Below are 15,494 nucleotides of genomic sequence, written 5' to 3'. Positions count from 1 at the left end.
TGCTGCTTCTGCCTGGCTGCCTGGCTCCTGGTCCTCCCACTCCTACCCTGGGATCCTTATTCCTGTTTAATGTTCGTCAGGGTCCTCTCTGGTACCCCTGGAGCACCCATGAGCTGGCAAGGTGGGAGGTTCTCTGTCAGGGAGCCACTGGCAGTTCCCACATGTGCATTACCACGTTGGGATGTCCCCATCCCTGGCTGACCCCAGAGGACCTCAGTGGGACCCCATCCCACCCGCCTTGCTTTAGAACCGTCCTGCTCATGGTCATCTCTCCCACAGCCTTTCAGTGCTCGCAGCCATTTCCCCTGTGCAAGCACCGTACGGGCTGTGCCTGGGAAAAGCCAGGCATGTGGCTTGTTCCCAGGACTGGGATCGCACCGTGTGCCTTCCCAAGCTGCTCCATCTGTAAGTCTGCCTGTCCCTGGGGAGGAAGGGAGGTGGGGAAAGGGGTCACTGGGCTCATCTCTGAGCCCTTCTGCTGCTGGGAGGCTTTTCCCTGCCTCTCCCCAAGCCCCTTCCCCTGGGAAAGCAGCGTGTAGGGACAGGGTCTGTGTGTGCAGTACGAACACTGGTGTCTGCTGTGAGATGCAATAAATTGTTTTTGGCAGGAAGCCCCTGGCTCCTTGGGGCTGTGAATTTGTACTTGGAGCATGGGAAGAGACACATAGTGTGCTGGCATCAGCACCCACCATCGCTGCTGCTGTGAGGATGAGTTTCCCTTGGCCCTGGGTTGGGTGTCTCACCCCACTCAGCTCCCTCATTCTGGTGGCTCATGCTATTAAAGCAGGCGAGCGGCAGGTCGGGAAGGTTTATTATTGCAGCAGATACAGTGACGTGTTGTGGGAAGCCAGGTGGTCCTGCGGGAGAGAGGGGTTCCGTTTGTTCTCACTGATCTTCCTGACCCCACCATCAGCTGGGGGTGAGTGCACAGGGCTTTCCGACTCATGAGTCTTGCTGGTCAATGGGGACCTTCAGCTCCTCCATGGAAGAGCAATCTGTGGCCAAGGGATGAGCCCTGCAAAGGGGGATGGAGGAAGGAGGGATGGGAACCAAGCTTGTATGGTGATGTTTGGTGGCTTTGCTGTTCTTGCTCTGTTTCAGTTTCAACATGTAGACCATCTGAAGTCCACACCATCTGCTTAACCTGGACCAGGGTAGAGCAGTGCCAGACCTGATTGGTCCCTGTTTTAGGGTCTCACTGCTCTTTCTGCATCTCCTTCACCTTTCTGATCCCACCTCCCCCTTCCTTCTCCTTCCACCAGCAGGGCTTTTGGCTGCCTTTATTCCCCCACCCTGGCCCCAATACACTCCATGGCAACATCTACCACTTCGAGCTCCCATCCCAGTACAGGGGTGTGCGCAGGCGGCTGGCAGGGGCCGGCAAAGCGTGCTGGGGAGGAGAGTGGATTAGCGCAGGGCTGGAATGCGCTCATCCTCCCCATGGCTCAGTCCTTCTTGAAGACGGGACTGTAGAGCCCGGTGTAGTAGGGCCGGCTGTACACGGGCTCGGGGCTGAAGCGGTAGGAGCCCTCGCTCACGCGCCTGCTGTAGGGGGAGAAGGCGGATTTCCGCGGGAGGGGACACTCGGGCTCGAAGGCAGGGCTGCGGTAGAAGTTGTGCCGCAGGAACAAGGGGTCCTCCAGCCCCAGGAAGGAGAGGGGGTGATGGCCGCGGTACAGCCGCCAGTCGCCCCGCAGCTGGGCTTTCTCCTCAGCAGGGGGGGTGGCAGGCTTGGCCTCCTCCTCCTCCTCCTTCTGCGCCTTCTCTGCGCTGGGCTTGCTGCTCCCGGCCGCATCCTCTTCCTTCGCTGACTGCCTGCGGAGCTGAGAGATGGGGTGAGCACACAGCCAGGCTGTGCCTGCCAGCCCTGCTCTGCCTGTGCTACACAGCCCCCCGGAACCAGGGAGCCTCAGGACAAGGCAGTTTGCCCCCAGAGGGGTCTGCAGTGGAAGGGAGCAGGCAGCTGCAGTGGAGAGATGGTCCCAATGGGAGCAGTGCGGTGGAGGAATCAGAATGGTCTGGGTTGGAAAGGACCATCCAGTTCCAACCCACTGCCATGGGCAGGGACACCTCACACTAGACCGTGTTCCCCCAGGCTCTGTCCAACCTGATCTTGAGCACTGCCAGGGATGGAGCAGGAAAGGAAAGGGGACACAGTCTCAACCTGAACTTCCCAGGAATCTGTGGTCGCACTCTGGCTTGGGCATGAACCATGTGAAGGTGCCACCATTGGCCAGCCTGCTGGCTCTATGGGAGACTCATGGTCACAGCTTGGGAGATGCTCAGGAGGAGGGTGGGACTGAGGTGTTCTGGCAGCAACCCCATCTCTCTGCTCTGGTACCTCCTGGAGCTCAGGGGTGCTCATGGGAGGAGGTTAGACAAGACGGGGTTTGCTGGAAATGGGTGGTTCAGACTCACCGGCACGTAGCTGTACAGGGTGCCCAGCAGATGCTTGGGGGCACTGACGAGGGTCCCCCCAAGAGCATCCACCGTCTCCATGGCCTTGGACAGCCTGCGGGGGGTGAAGAGGATCAACCCCTCTGCTGCATCCCAGGCCACCGCCGGGACCTTCTTCACGCTGGAGATGCCGGAGGCGCAGGCGGTTTGCAGGTTGTGAGCCACGCTGCCCACCAGCCCGGGCTCATCCCCTGCCTGCGGGAGGAACCAGCTCAGGCACTGGCCCCTCCGGACAGGGCAGGGGTGTCCCTGTGCTCCCATCCCCTCTGCAGCAGGGTCACTCCTTGTCTCCCCCACTCCCCGGCCCCCAGGGACCCTCTGCCCCGGCTGTGCTTCCGCTGCAGGCAGAGGTGAAGGGCAGTGACCCCAACCTGCTGCTTCCTGTCCCCATGTCCCAGCGGAGCTGCTGCTGGGGACCGTTCCCAGCCCCGCTGGCTCACACCATCCCTTGCTGTAGGGATGATGGAGGGGGAGTCTCAGAGGCGCAGGAGGGAGCTCAGTGCTGACACCCTACAGCAGCAAAGGAGTCTTGAATATACAAACCAGGATGCCCTTAGCCTTGGGGATGCAGGGAAGGGGAGCTGCTGGGGCTTTTCCAACTTCCTTTCGCCTCCTCCAAGCTGAAGTTCAGCAGGGATGAGCCTTGCCCCAAGAGTATGGTGGAAACATCCCCCTTGTTGGCATGGTCCACGGGCAGGAGGATCCTTTGGGGCACCCCTACCTCACTGCTCCCCCTTTCTCCATACCTCCTTACTGTGGTGGTTTTCTTTCTTCCCTGCCTTCTCCTGCTTCTGCTCTGGCACCTTGCTTTTCCGCTGGCTCAGCTGACCGGTTGTGGTGCTGTGCCCATCGCTATGGACCTGCGGTGCCTCAGGCTTGGCCAGGCTGCCCTGGAAGAGGAGCAAAACTCCACTGCTCAGAGGGAGCTGGTAGGTCCCATCCTGCTTATCCTGAGAGTTTCAGGGGGGCCTGGGGTGTTCAAGGAGCAGGAGGGTCATTGGTGCACATGGGAAGAGATCCTGAGGGCAACTGGGAGTGTTGGGATATTGGCACAGGCCAGGGGAAGGGGATCCCATGGCAGCACTTGGTGTGAGAAGAGGGGCACCTCCTTCTCTCCATCCTCTCTGGGTCCCTGCAGGGACTTTCTGCTTTAGGAAGGATGTTATGGCAAGGCCATAAATCAACAATGTACACTGAGAGCTGGCTAAAAATAACTTGTCCTGCTAACACAGCACAGTGTGTGTGAATGCACTGCGGGAACAGCAGCATCCACCCCCCTGCCCTAGGATGTGCTCCAAGGAGCCTGAAATGTCCCATCTGAAACCAGAATCAGCCCAAAAGAGGGTACGGGGAAGCAGGAACCCGGCACTCACCACGATGGGGATCCACGTGGCCAGCTCCTGCCCTTTGGCTTTGGCACGCTGGAGGCCATGGGTGGTTTGCTGGTAAGCACGGTGGGAGGCAGTGCTAACCAAGGTGCCGATCCGGCCCAGGGCGCTGGGAGCACTGGGAGCACTGGGCTGCTGCTGGGACACCTTTGCTGCTGACCCACGTGGATCTTTGGGCTTCTGATCTAAAGGTAGAAGAGTGGTGGATGGGGTTACATCCTGGTGGAACAACGCTCCTAAGCAACCCTATGACAAAACCCAGGGACTTCCTCCTGCCACATGGACCCAGCCCTTGCCAGACACCCTCAGGGGGGGATTAGGGCATTAGGACTACCTGCTTCTTCATCCTCCTCCGGCAGCAGGTACTCCATCAGCTTCTCCAGCCCTCCCAGGGCCGTGTCGACCCCGGCGGCTGCCATCTGGCTCACCGAGTTCCTCCTCGTGTACCTGGCTGTTGTTTCCACCGTGCTCTTGGTGGCCTCGTAGCCCTCTGCTGCCAGCTCCATGATCTTATCCATGGAGCTGCCAATGGTGCTTTTGGCGCTTTGGAGCGGGGTGGAGATGGTGCCCTTCAGTTCAGATGCGAGCTGCGGGTGAAAAGATGGACAACAGCCCTGCTGCGGTGTGCTTGGGGTAGCATGGGACAGCCGGAGGAACCACAGAGACCTCAGCCATGGCCATGCCAGTGGATAGCTCTGAGAGGGGCATTAACAGCTCTCTCCAGTCAGGGCTGGAGGTAACTGGCAGGAATGGGACATAAGATGCTGTTGATGCATATTTGGGAGTACCCCAACTGGTTGGAGCATCCCCTGTGCTGCAGGAGCCTTTGTTTGGAGGTGCTGCCTTGTTTTCCCCCTTCATTGCCATCCAGAAACAAGCCTAGAGCAGACACGCTGTGGGCTTAGCAGAGGGCTGGTGAGTCCCAGACTGACCTATGCCCTACCTTGTCAACGGGGTAGTGGAGGGCAGGGATCTTCTCCTCCAGGTGGTCCAAGCCCCGGCACGCCAGGTTGTTCGCCACAGCAACTGCCTTGGGCGAAAGCATGGGGTGTGTTGGTGAGGAAAGCACCGGGGCCATGCCAGGCACATGCCAGTGCCAGCGCAGTCCCATCACGGCGGGTTCATCCCTGCTGTGTCCCCCCTGCACTCACACTGGGGCTCCAGCCTGCGCACCACCGGCTCCATGCTCCACATGGCCAAGGCGCTGGCGCCCTGCACACCCCGCTCATAGACCTCGCACACGGAGGCCATGAGCGGATGGGCCTCCTTGGTGGTGGTGTAGGTCCGCTGGAGGCTTTCGCAGGTTGAGCTCACCACCGGCAGCTGCAGCACCCTCTGCAGCACGTTCTCCTGTGGGTGGCAGATGGGCAGTGGTCACCAGCAGCCCTTCCCTGAGGAGCACCCCATCACCCACACACCGGGGACACTGGTGTGGCGCAGTGGCCACAGAGGATGCTGGAGGAGGAGGAGGACATTTCTTGAACCACACTGAGGGTCCTGGCACAGCCATGGACAAGCAGGCTGGCTGCTGCTGCTGCGGGAGCAGGGATGATACAGGCAGTGTCCCCGCATCTCGTGCTCCCTCTGGCTTTCTGCTGCTTCTTCCATCTGACCCATCCCTTGGTCCTGTCCTTGTACCAGCAAAGACCAGTGCCTATGTGGTACCTCTGTCCTGTCTGCCTCATCACCACTGTGACAAGTAAGGTAAATGGACCTCAAAAAGGAGAAGGGGAGAGGAACAGGTCTGTCCCTGAGGGCATATGTGTTCATAGGGTGTTCATAGAAGCCATTGATGTGAGAAGAGGGCACCAGAGCTCTCCGAGGAAGCCAGGCACTGCATCCTGGTAGCACAGGTGATGGGGGATACCATGTGTGCTGCCAGTGCCAGGGCATGGCTGGAGGTAGGTCCCTCTTAGCTGGGCGAGCAGGATAAACCTGCAGCTCCAGCCCTCTGCTCCTGCTCTCACCTGATGCCCACTTGGTGAGATGAGACAACAGAGAGAGATGCTGCAGCCCCAAGGGAAGACCGAGGTGAACACTGGCTCATGCAGCAATCAGAAGGCAAGAGCTCTCTTGGTTGCACAGGACAGAGCAGGAAGCTCAGCTGTCTTTGCTGGAGGCTTGGTGTCCACAGTGGGGACATAGATGAGGGACAGGCAGTGCTGTCAGGCACCACCAAGGGTTAACTTCCTTGATTCTGAACTATTTGATTTCAAGCAAGCAAAATATTTTATCCTTTTCCGTTGCTGATGCTCTGTGTTATTGCAGGTAAAGGTCTATATAAAGAGGTGGGCACATGGGACAGCATGAGACGTGACTTGTATTCATCTGGCCAAGCTGGTACGTGCTACCCAGCACCCTCTGCCCTCCCCTCTCTTCCCGCACCCACCTTGGCACTTCCATTGTGCAGAGTCTGGTTCTTCTTGGCTGTCATCGTGACTCATCCACCTGCAAAGCAAAGCCGGGAGCCTCAGACCCTGCTGCGAGGGCGGGACTGGGCTTGGGCTTCCTCCAATCGCTACTGCTCCCCTCTGAGCATGGCAGGGCAGGGAGCTGGGCTGAGGCATCTCCCATGGGTGCAATGGATGCGGCATTGCCCAATGCTTGACTTGTTACCAGTTCAGCTGCAAAACCAATGTCTCCACACAGCCCTTCCCTGCTTGTGTGTCTTAACACCCAAAAGATGCAAAGTATTAGTTGAGAGGCATCTAGTGTGGAGGAGCTACAGGCAGGACAAATGTCACGGCTGTAAAGCAAGCTCGGAGCAACCGGAATGCTAAGATATGCGTGGAGGCTGGGAGTTGCAGGCTGGGAAGGGGCAAGGCAGCAGGATGGGAGCAGAGAGAGAAGCTGCAGGTAGGGAAGTGGTGATGTGACTGTGCATCCCCTTCCTGTACATCTGCAGCTCTGCCACTCGCAGTGCCAGTGCTTATCCCTGTGCAGCCCCAGCTCCATCCAGTGGGCAAAATCACTGCAAAACACCCATCTCCAATGCTCCCTAGTGGGTGCCAGCACAAAGCACAGCTCCAGCTTCCAGCCATGGATTCCCTTTCCTTAGCAGCAGATGAAATTCAGGGGGTTGGGTGGGACACGCTACTCACCGAGGGCAGCCTGTCCCCAGCAGAGCAGGAGCAGAGGGTGCTGGCTGCACTGTCCCTTCACCCTGCTGCTCTGAGAGTGATGCACCGTGCCCCAGCCACTACCACCACCAGGCCCCACCTCCCGGTTGCGTGGGGTTTGGGAGCTGGAGCGTTGCAGTGGAAAGTGGCCAAAGAGCTCCATGAAATCACAGTAATTCGGAACAAATGATGGCCGAAAATCCCCTTTGTTGTCTTCCCTGCAAAGCTGGGGCCCAGCTGGGATGCACCAGGGTTTAATGCAGCTTCATCACGAGAAGATGAGAAGAAGCCGCTCTTGGACCTCATCACCTCAAAAGCAACGGATGAGCAGCCAGGGAGAAGGTGAAGAGCCAGGCAGGGTTTCCTCAGAGGTTAAACCCTCCCTGTGTTTCTGTAGCCCCTGTTATGCCCTGTGGTGGACCAGGATCCTACCCTGCTGGGAAATGCAACACAGACCAAGAACGTAATTTCTCCCCAGGAGAGTTTACTAAGCACAAGGAGCAGAAGGTGGACATGGGGGATGCATCCTGCATAGACCAATCTGGTTTGGGCAAGTCCAAGGAAGGGAATTCGTTGATGGTTTTGGTGAGGAGGCTTTTAGCTGAGTGCTAGGTCAGACACTGCATTAGGAAAACTCCAGGCGTTTGGAGTAGACAGAAATGGAGGAAAAAATCAGGTTGAAAGTGGAGGTCACCTCATCCAGCTCTTGTTCAAAGCTACAAGAGGCTGCTCAAGGTCTTGCAGTCTTGAAGTCTCCGAGGATAAGATCCCCATCTCTCTGGGGCCCAGTTCCTGTGCTAACCATACTAATTTTTCCTTATATCCAGATGGAATTTCCTCTGTTGCAGTTTGTGCCTGCCATTTCTTATCCTGGCTCTGTGCACCTCTGAGCAGAGCTTGGGCTCCAGTCTCTGCTGGTTCAGCATGTGCTCTGTGCCCTTAATGCCTTACCCTCACAGTGATCCTCTGCTGGAGACAAGATCTCTCCTGTCCTGATGGGGCCAAAACAGGAGATGGATCCCCAGATGTGCTTCAAAGAGAGGAACAACTGCTCCCCCTGACCTGCTGCAATGCTCTCACTGCTGCTGCTCCCTGTCAAGGGGATCAGTGCAGATGATTCAAGGCTGACACAAGGCTGCTCTGTGTCCTGGACCAGCCGCCATGAGGCAGGGAGACCCTTGGCATGCTGCTCAGCATCAGGGAGGCCCCGGCAGCAGAGCGAAGTCCTTGAACACCCCCTGTGCAGGACACAGAGGCATGCATCCAACACAGCTCCATGGCTCCCTTATACATGAAGATGAGACATTTCCAATGCATGGGAGGAAAATAACCCCTTTCCTCCCAAAGAGCCTCAAGTTTGCCTCCAGCGCAGGGCTCTGCCAAGCTGGGCACAGAAGTGAGTGGGTGTCCTGGGCTGTCTCCAGCTCAGCAGTCACTGCTCTCCAGCCAGTGGGGGCAAAGGGCAGCAAACGTTTGCTGTCTTGGCACTGGGACTTTTTCCATCCCTGCTGGCCTTGCTCACAGTGCAGGGGGCATACCAACCTTCCCTCTGCCTTGGCTGGAGCCGGGATCGATGCAGCCTTTGCCCTACTAACGCTCATCCCTTCCCTTTCCTCCAGGGCAAAGGCTGTGCCAGCCCCAGCTCTGCAGTGCAAAGGTACCACCACCTCCACCTCGAAACATGTTGTGTTTCTGCAGGCAATAGCAAGAGCTCACTACATCAGCTGGGTGCAGGGAAGCTGTTTTATACCCTGGTCTCTGCAGCCTGCTCCATACCCATTTACACGATATGGCCAGATCCCCACAGACCTGCAAGGTATCTTTACACTTGGGTCTGGAGGGGTGACTAATTCATTTCCATGCCCTATGGCAGGATTGACACCCCCTAAATCACTGCTGGCAGATGTCTGTCCTGTTTCTTCTGAAGGACTGCCTTCCTGGGCAATCCACTTAGTCTATTGTGTTTTCAGTTAAAAAATAAGTGTGACTTAATTCTCCCTTGCTGCAATATGAATGTATTGCTTCCTGGATGGATTTAAAGACCAATTTATTGCTGCCTTCTTGACACCCTTTTAGACACTTGAAGCCTTCTCACATCCTCCCACAGTCACCTTTCCTCTACGGAACCAGTTCATTTGGTCCCTCCCTGGAGATGTTGGTTTTTAGACCTTTGATCCTTCTTGCCACTCATCTGGGAATCCCAAATGGCTCATTCATGTCCTGAGATACCACACCAAGCATGGTATTAACATTAGGAAGGCCTTGTCTGTAAAAGGATTACTTTGCACATCTCACAAAGGCCACTCTCCCGTCAACTGTTTCCATTACACAATGTGTAAGAGATCAGTAATTCAGAAGGAAACGCTTGCTAAAACACTGCTCAATGCCATGCTTTGTGCATTGTTCAGGAACTGACATTTTGGAGCTTCCAAGTTTACAAGACTCTTACTGCAGGGAATAGGAGCTAACAGTACGCTTCGTTTTAATGTTATCCTGGCTCCGTCCCTCACCACCTCATCTGGAGATGTCACCCTTCACTCCCTGCCCTGAACAGGCATTTGGTGTTAAACGACTTCAGGTCCACCCCAACGGAAAGCTGTTTATAAGATACTAAAATGCAGGTGCAGCCGTTCCTTTCACTGTAGCTGGGCACAAGGCTCCAGCTCTCACTGCTGATACTCAAGGGCAACTGATGGCACATTGTTTCAGGGCATTTCATATATGCAGTTTTACTTGGTACTCCTGTAACTTACTGTTACTTACTTCATGTTTCTGCAACTGAAATGGGGATTGTAAATTAGTCTGAAGAATCCGGCTGCCACCTTGCTATAGCAAAAAAAGCTCTAAAGCCCAGGTGAACTATAGGCAGTATCATCCCCCATAAAGTTCCCCATAAAGATGGGAGGGAGGATTCCTCCTTCCATCACTTTACACCACCATATAAGTTACACAAACAGACACAGTGTCAGGCTCATCTCAGTTTATTGCTTGTGTTCGAACAGCTGTCCTTATTCCAACTGCTGTATTAGATACAAAAATAAGGCACTAAAAGGATTTTCTCCACATGATTGTGATTCTATGGCTTCAGTCACATTATGTTAAAGTACATCAAATTGCTACCCTCCAGCTAGGGAGCAGAAGGCAACTATTAGTGCTTAACATGCAGTAAAGGGAGTTATTCCTGCATGTTCCAACCCACATCATGAAGAATGGGACAGGTAAGGCTGAGAGAGGCTGAAACCTCCCTGCCCCATCTCCCACATTAAGTCTGTACTTGCCAGCGCAAGCCAGCCCCTACAGGAGAAACATCAAAGCCTGGCTCAGGGCTTTGCACAGTGTTTGCCTGGCACAAGGGAAAAAACACTCTTCTCCCTCCACAGGGCACAGGGAGGTGTAGCTGCCTTGGGGCCACAGCACTATTCAGTACCAGTTTCCCTCTACCTACAGGTAAAGTACAAGAGAAAAAGAGAAATGAGTTCACAAACCAGTGAAAGAAGTGGTTTGTATCAGAGCTCCCTGAGAGGAATTCAAAATACATTATTTTTTTGCAAGAAGATGAAATTCTGTAGACGAAAGGTGGCCAAACCTCTGCTTCCAGATCATCAAAACTCCTCTTCCTTCCTCACAGCAGTTGCTACTCACTGGGATAAGGATCAAATCTGACCAAGGGAGGGATGGGCTCCACACTGCTGGGAGCTGAAAGGCAAAAGGAGCAAAGGCAGCAAAAAATATTCCATTGTTATAAAGGAGAGGAAGCCCTTGAAGACAACATATCCCATACACAATGCTCCATTACAGTCTGAACTGCCAGCACGCTCTACTTTTAATGGTATTCATTTCCATACCAAAAAGAAGAGCTGCTGCAGGCCACATCTGGTCTTCAGGCACACTTATCCTGCCCAGCAACCTCTGTTTCTAAAACACTTCACTGGCAGGCTAACACTTCAGATTCAAACTGGAAGTAATTCCAAGTCTGACCACAACGATTTAACTGGGCTCTGCCCTACTGTGCCTACTCAATTCCAGAGCTTTTGCTTTTTAATAAAGGGAACCAGCACCTTTTCATTTCTGTTTTTAGACAGTATCAGAAATAATAAGAAAGTACCTTGGTCCAGGTTAGAGTAACCTCTGTGCACATCTCCTGACAGGTTAAACACGGAGTCCTCATACCAGAAAGCAGCAGAACACACTGACCTAACTGATGAAGAATGACCATTTTATCTCCTAGATAATGTGCAGATTCCCTTCATGGTGTCAGAACTGGTATCTGCAAAGTCAGGAGCAACAAACACTTCATGCCACATTAGACAGCTGGACACAGCATTTCTCTTTTAACCCAGATGACACTGTCAGGCAACCATTCCCAGCGAGGGAAGTTATGAATAATAATGCAGCTGCAGGGCAAGCATAAGGTATTTCAAATGGTAGAACCCATTCAACCAGGGGGGTAACACACAAGAAACCGTGTGGCCATGAGAGAGGAGGGGAGGGAGGATCAGATAGGAAAATCTAAACCATGAATGCCCAAATCCAGTTATAAGCTTCAGCTCTCACAGGGGATTTTGGTATTATCACAATCAACTCCACTCCCTTCCCTCTGGGAGCTTACACAACTAGAAACACTCCCTCGCAGTTTTCCTGACTCAACAAGCTCTAAGCCAGGCTCAACTCCTCAACTGCATGTTCCAAAGCTCCTCATTGTACTGGGACTTTTCACATAAAACTAAAACAGCAAAACAAGCTCCTTATCACAATATAATTAATGGAAAACTGTTGCACTTGCAATCACAGGGGTTTGGGAGTTAAGGTGCATGTATTAGGATATTTAGTGCTTGTGAGTGGTTTCAGATTCACAGCTTTGGAAACCCAGTTCCCAACAAATCACAGCATCGTCAGCGCTCAGACAAGCTTCTCTCATGGGTCCTTCACCAAAACCCACAGCCATGGGCTGCTGAAGAAGTCAGAGCCGGCGGCCAATGGTCCTTGGCTCACATCACTGAAGGAGAAGAACACAGTGCTAACTTCTTGGGACACTGGCACTCACTAGACTCCAGATCCAGTGTCATCACTGCATGTGACAGAGATCGTATCACTCTTGAGTTACCATCACACTGCATTCAAACCACTACCTACAGACAGCAGGATCCATCAACCCAAACCCATCAGAACACCTGTACTTGAGTTCAGGCCATTTTAACAACAGCTCCTAACTTGCCTGAGCCCACTATAGAAAATCTGACTGTAGGGACCTTTGATCAGGGAATTCCAGCTTTCCAGTGTAAACACGATTAGTTATGAGTCATATACCTATTGCAGCTGTCTAAGCAGCTATTTCACAACCCTGTATTAAAATACAGGAACATCAATATTTCCTTATCTAGCAGCCACGTTACAAGTCCTGTTTATGCCTTCTTCCATCTCCACTTACTCCATCAGGGAGTGTGTCATGGCACCAAACTCATCTGCAAAGACACAGGGAAGAATAAAGGGTAGAAATCACTTATTCAGAGGACAAAATTAATCTTGAGGTTGCTGTGAGACATGTCCATTTTGAAAGTGCCATATGGAGGATAAAAACCTATCAGCGGACCAAAGGCATTGGCTTGCTGCATACTATACAGCTCCTTTTATGTCACTGTTTCAGCTTCAGATGTGGGCTTGCTAATGTGAGGATCCCCACCAGGGAGGAGAGGATGCCACAAAAACCAATCACTCCTGAGTTGGTCTTGTAGATCCCTAGCGTATCCAAAGGACCTGAGAGATCACAGAGATTCTTCACCAAGTCCAGCAGCAAAGGAGGATGTTTCTTCAATATCTGAAACAGCAGGAGGAGAAAACCATGCACACCATCACTTTTCACACCGTTAAGTTTCTGATCGTGTTTGTCCCAGAAGGAGTTCTCCTTTATCTTTTCTTCCTGTATAGCTTGTTCCATCCTCCAGGAGATCTCGTACCAGTCCCTGCCTAGATTCATCAAGAGCGAAATGTAGTAGCACTTGGTAGCCCAATTCCGCCACTTTGGCTTATCAATATCAGGTTGGAGCCCGACGCCGTTCAACCACAGTACTGCATCGCAGATGAAGTAGAGGGCTCGGGTCAGGTTGGAGGCTGTAAGGCAGAAGCAAGGAACCATATCTGGCAGCTGTGTAGTTCTTCTGGCTGCTACCAAGGCATGTACCATGTTTCCCAGTCTGAGCACTGCAAGAAATCCCACAAAGGTTAGCATGGCATGGTCTTTACCTCAGAGACACAGCCCTGCACAGGACGGGCATGTCACTGTCCATGTGTACTTTTAGATAACTTAGTGGCCTTTGGGCATTTGCATCCTTACGCATTTTCGTCTCACAGTGTGGATAACTACTATCATCAAGAAAAGGGGTGTACACATCCCAGTCCTGCCCTGCAGCAGCCCAGGACTTACACACAAGTTCTATTACTAGCCAGGACTTGCAGCCTTCTCCTACTGCTCCATTTTCAGAGCCTGGGTGCCCTCTGGACCAGTATGACCCACAGCTCTGCGCCAGCCAGTGTCAACAAATATAACACAAACAGAGCCTCCAATTTCAGCTGTTTCACTGGATCTCACCTAACTTTGTGGACAGGAGATGTTACTGCACTAACCCTGCTGCAACTATGAGCTATAACATTCCTGAGCTTCTGTGAAAGCTGTTGATTCACATGCTTAGCACACTAAGACCCAAATCCCTCCTCAACCATCAACTTGTCACAGTCCTGCACAAACTGGAACAGTGTATCCCATTTTAAGCTGTAACATATCACAAGCCTGATTTCATTCACTGTACAGATTGGGGTTTGCCTTGTGAATGTTAATGCAATATTATGCAAAATGCTTTTCAGAACCTGCTGCAGTGACACAGTGACAGATGTTGGCAGCACCCAAACTTAGTGGAACTACAAGAGTCCTGAATTCAGGACTGCCATTTATTGGCTGTTTCTTTAGCAGAAGCAAGAGAATTATGGCTATGCTGATAAACCAGCTGGCCTCTCTGCTAGAAATTGCCATACACTGGAGCTAAGTGGAATAACAAAACATGTCCATGGTAACACATTAAACTAGAATATTTGCCTCAGATATTGAAGTTGTTCCAAGATCGAGCAATTGGTAAATAGGTGTAAGGTCAACTGGAAAGCAAGCAATGCAACCACAGCAACAGGCTAACCGTAATGGATGCAACTGTGACACAGAATAAAGTGGTGTAAACAGTGAGACTATGAGAAAAGCATGGAAGGGTGTATGATTTAGTAGAGAAAAATGGCTAAAGACAATTACTATGTGAAGTAGGATATAAAAGGCATATTGAAGGATAGACCTTCAGAGATGATTTTATTGGGATGATGATCCTTAATGTCAGGTTGTCTCAACCCATTAGCTGGAAGGACTAATGAGACTGCAGCAAGGCAGCCTTGCATGGTAACTCTGTGGTCTGTCCTTGGACAGAGCTGACAACTTGATCTCTGCAGCTGACTTAACTTATTTCTCTAGTTCTCCCAGCAGTAATTCAGATTGCCTGATGGGAGAAGAGGTTGAGGGAGTAATAAGTACCCATTTGGCCCTATCTAGCCTGGCAAGCTGAGGCAGGATAAGGCCCACTGACCACTTTGTGAACATACTAAAGAGGTTTTGCGGCCTAAGGTAAGTTAACTACAGGAAAAGCAAGGCCAGGAGCTGTTTTGCTGAAAGGAGCAAGCGAAGAAGGACTTACCCCCTAGACACCAGGTACTTACTTTTGCGGCCAGAGCTCATGCTAGACTCCAACTGCTTGAGTTTCATTACCAGCTTCTCTTTATCAGCCTTATGCTCTATTAAATAGCTAAGCAACATGCATGTGTACTGAGTTGCTCTGGAATGGAAAAAACGAGGAGAACGGTACAGAGGTGGAACACGGACAATTCACAGGCACGGCGGAAGCAGGGCAGCGCTTATTCCCGAGCTTCAGGCCACCCCTCTCCCACCTCGGCAGTGCCAGGGCGAGACCCAGCATGGGGCAGGGGCACAAGAAGGATCAGATGCGCGCCCAGGCAGCTCTCCTGCCCTAGGCGGGGCGCCCTAAAGCGGCCGAGGGCCCTACTGAGGGCCCCGTCATCCGCAGCGCCACTGGAGATGCTGCTCCCCACGGCGCCGCTGGGCCCACGGGGGTGCCCGAGAAGCCGACCCCGAGGCCGCACTCACCGGAAGAGCTGATCGCGGCCCTGGCTACGGCTGGTGAACTCCACGAAGGCCTCCATGGCGGCAGCGGCGAACGGGCGGCAGCCGCGGGAAGCGTGCGGGGACCGCGGCCGCCCCGCCCCGCTCCGTCCGGGCCCCGCCCCTTCGGGGGAACCTTCCGCTGCGGAGCGCGTTCCCGGCCGGACCGCGCGGCGCCGCCCCGTTGCCCCGGCAACCGCCAACGGTGGGGCAGGTGTCCCCGATGAAGGGTCCCCCGCGGGCCGCGGCTGCCCGGTAACCGCTGCCACCGGCTGCGGCGGTTTCGCTCCGGCCCGGCCCCTCGAGTCCTGCCTCTCGCTCCGA

The 15,494-nt window shown here is 53.5% G+C and overlaps 2 protein-coding genes across 2 annotated transcripts; both read right to left on the bottom strand.

Annotated features, from left to right (window-relative positions):
- Positions 1 to 1,445: 1,445 nt before the first annotated feature.
- Positions 1,446 to 6,279, bottom strand: PLIN1 (perilipin 1; the record flags this gene model as incomplete). The annotated part of the gene is made up of 8 exons (XM_080626240.1): positions 1,446 to 1,823; positions 2,419 to 2,652; positions 3,204 to 3,347; positions 3,831 to 4,030; positions 4,180 to 4,432; positions 4,789 to 4,871; positions 4,997 to 5,195; positions 6,235 to 6,279. The coding sequence occupies 8 exons, from the start codon at positions 6,277 to 6,279 to the stop codon at positions 1,446 to 1,448; spliced, it is 1,536 nt and encodes a 511-aa protein (XP_080482366.1).
- A 6,317-nt stretch (positions 6,280 to 12,596) lies between these two features.
- On the bottom strand, positions 12,597 to 15,362 carry PEX11A (peroxisomal biogenesis factor 11 alpha; the record flags this gene model as incomplete). Its single annotated transcript, XM_080626189.1, has 3 exons — positions 15,156 to 15,362; positions 14,711 to 14,826; positions 12,597 to 13,162 (listed from the first exon to the last, which is right to left on the bottom strand). The coding sequence occupies exons 1-3, from the start codon at positions 15,209 to 15,211 to the stop codon at positions 12,597 to 12,599; spliced, it is 738 nt and encodes a 245-aa protein (XP_080482315.1). The 5' UTR covers positions 15,212 to 15,362.
- Between the last annotated feature and the right edge of the window lie 132 nt (positions 15,363 to 15,494).

The sequence above is a fragment of the Psittacula echo genome, assembly GCF_963264785.1.
Source record: "Psittacula echo genome assembly, chromosome: 10".
NCBI lineage: Eukaryota > Metazoa > Chordata > Aves > Psittaciformes > Psittacidae > Psittacula > Psittacula echo.
The sequence above is the reverse complement of the archived record's forward strand: the minus strand, read 5'-3'. Positions and strand labels throughout refer to the sequence as shown.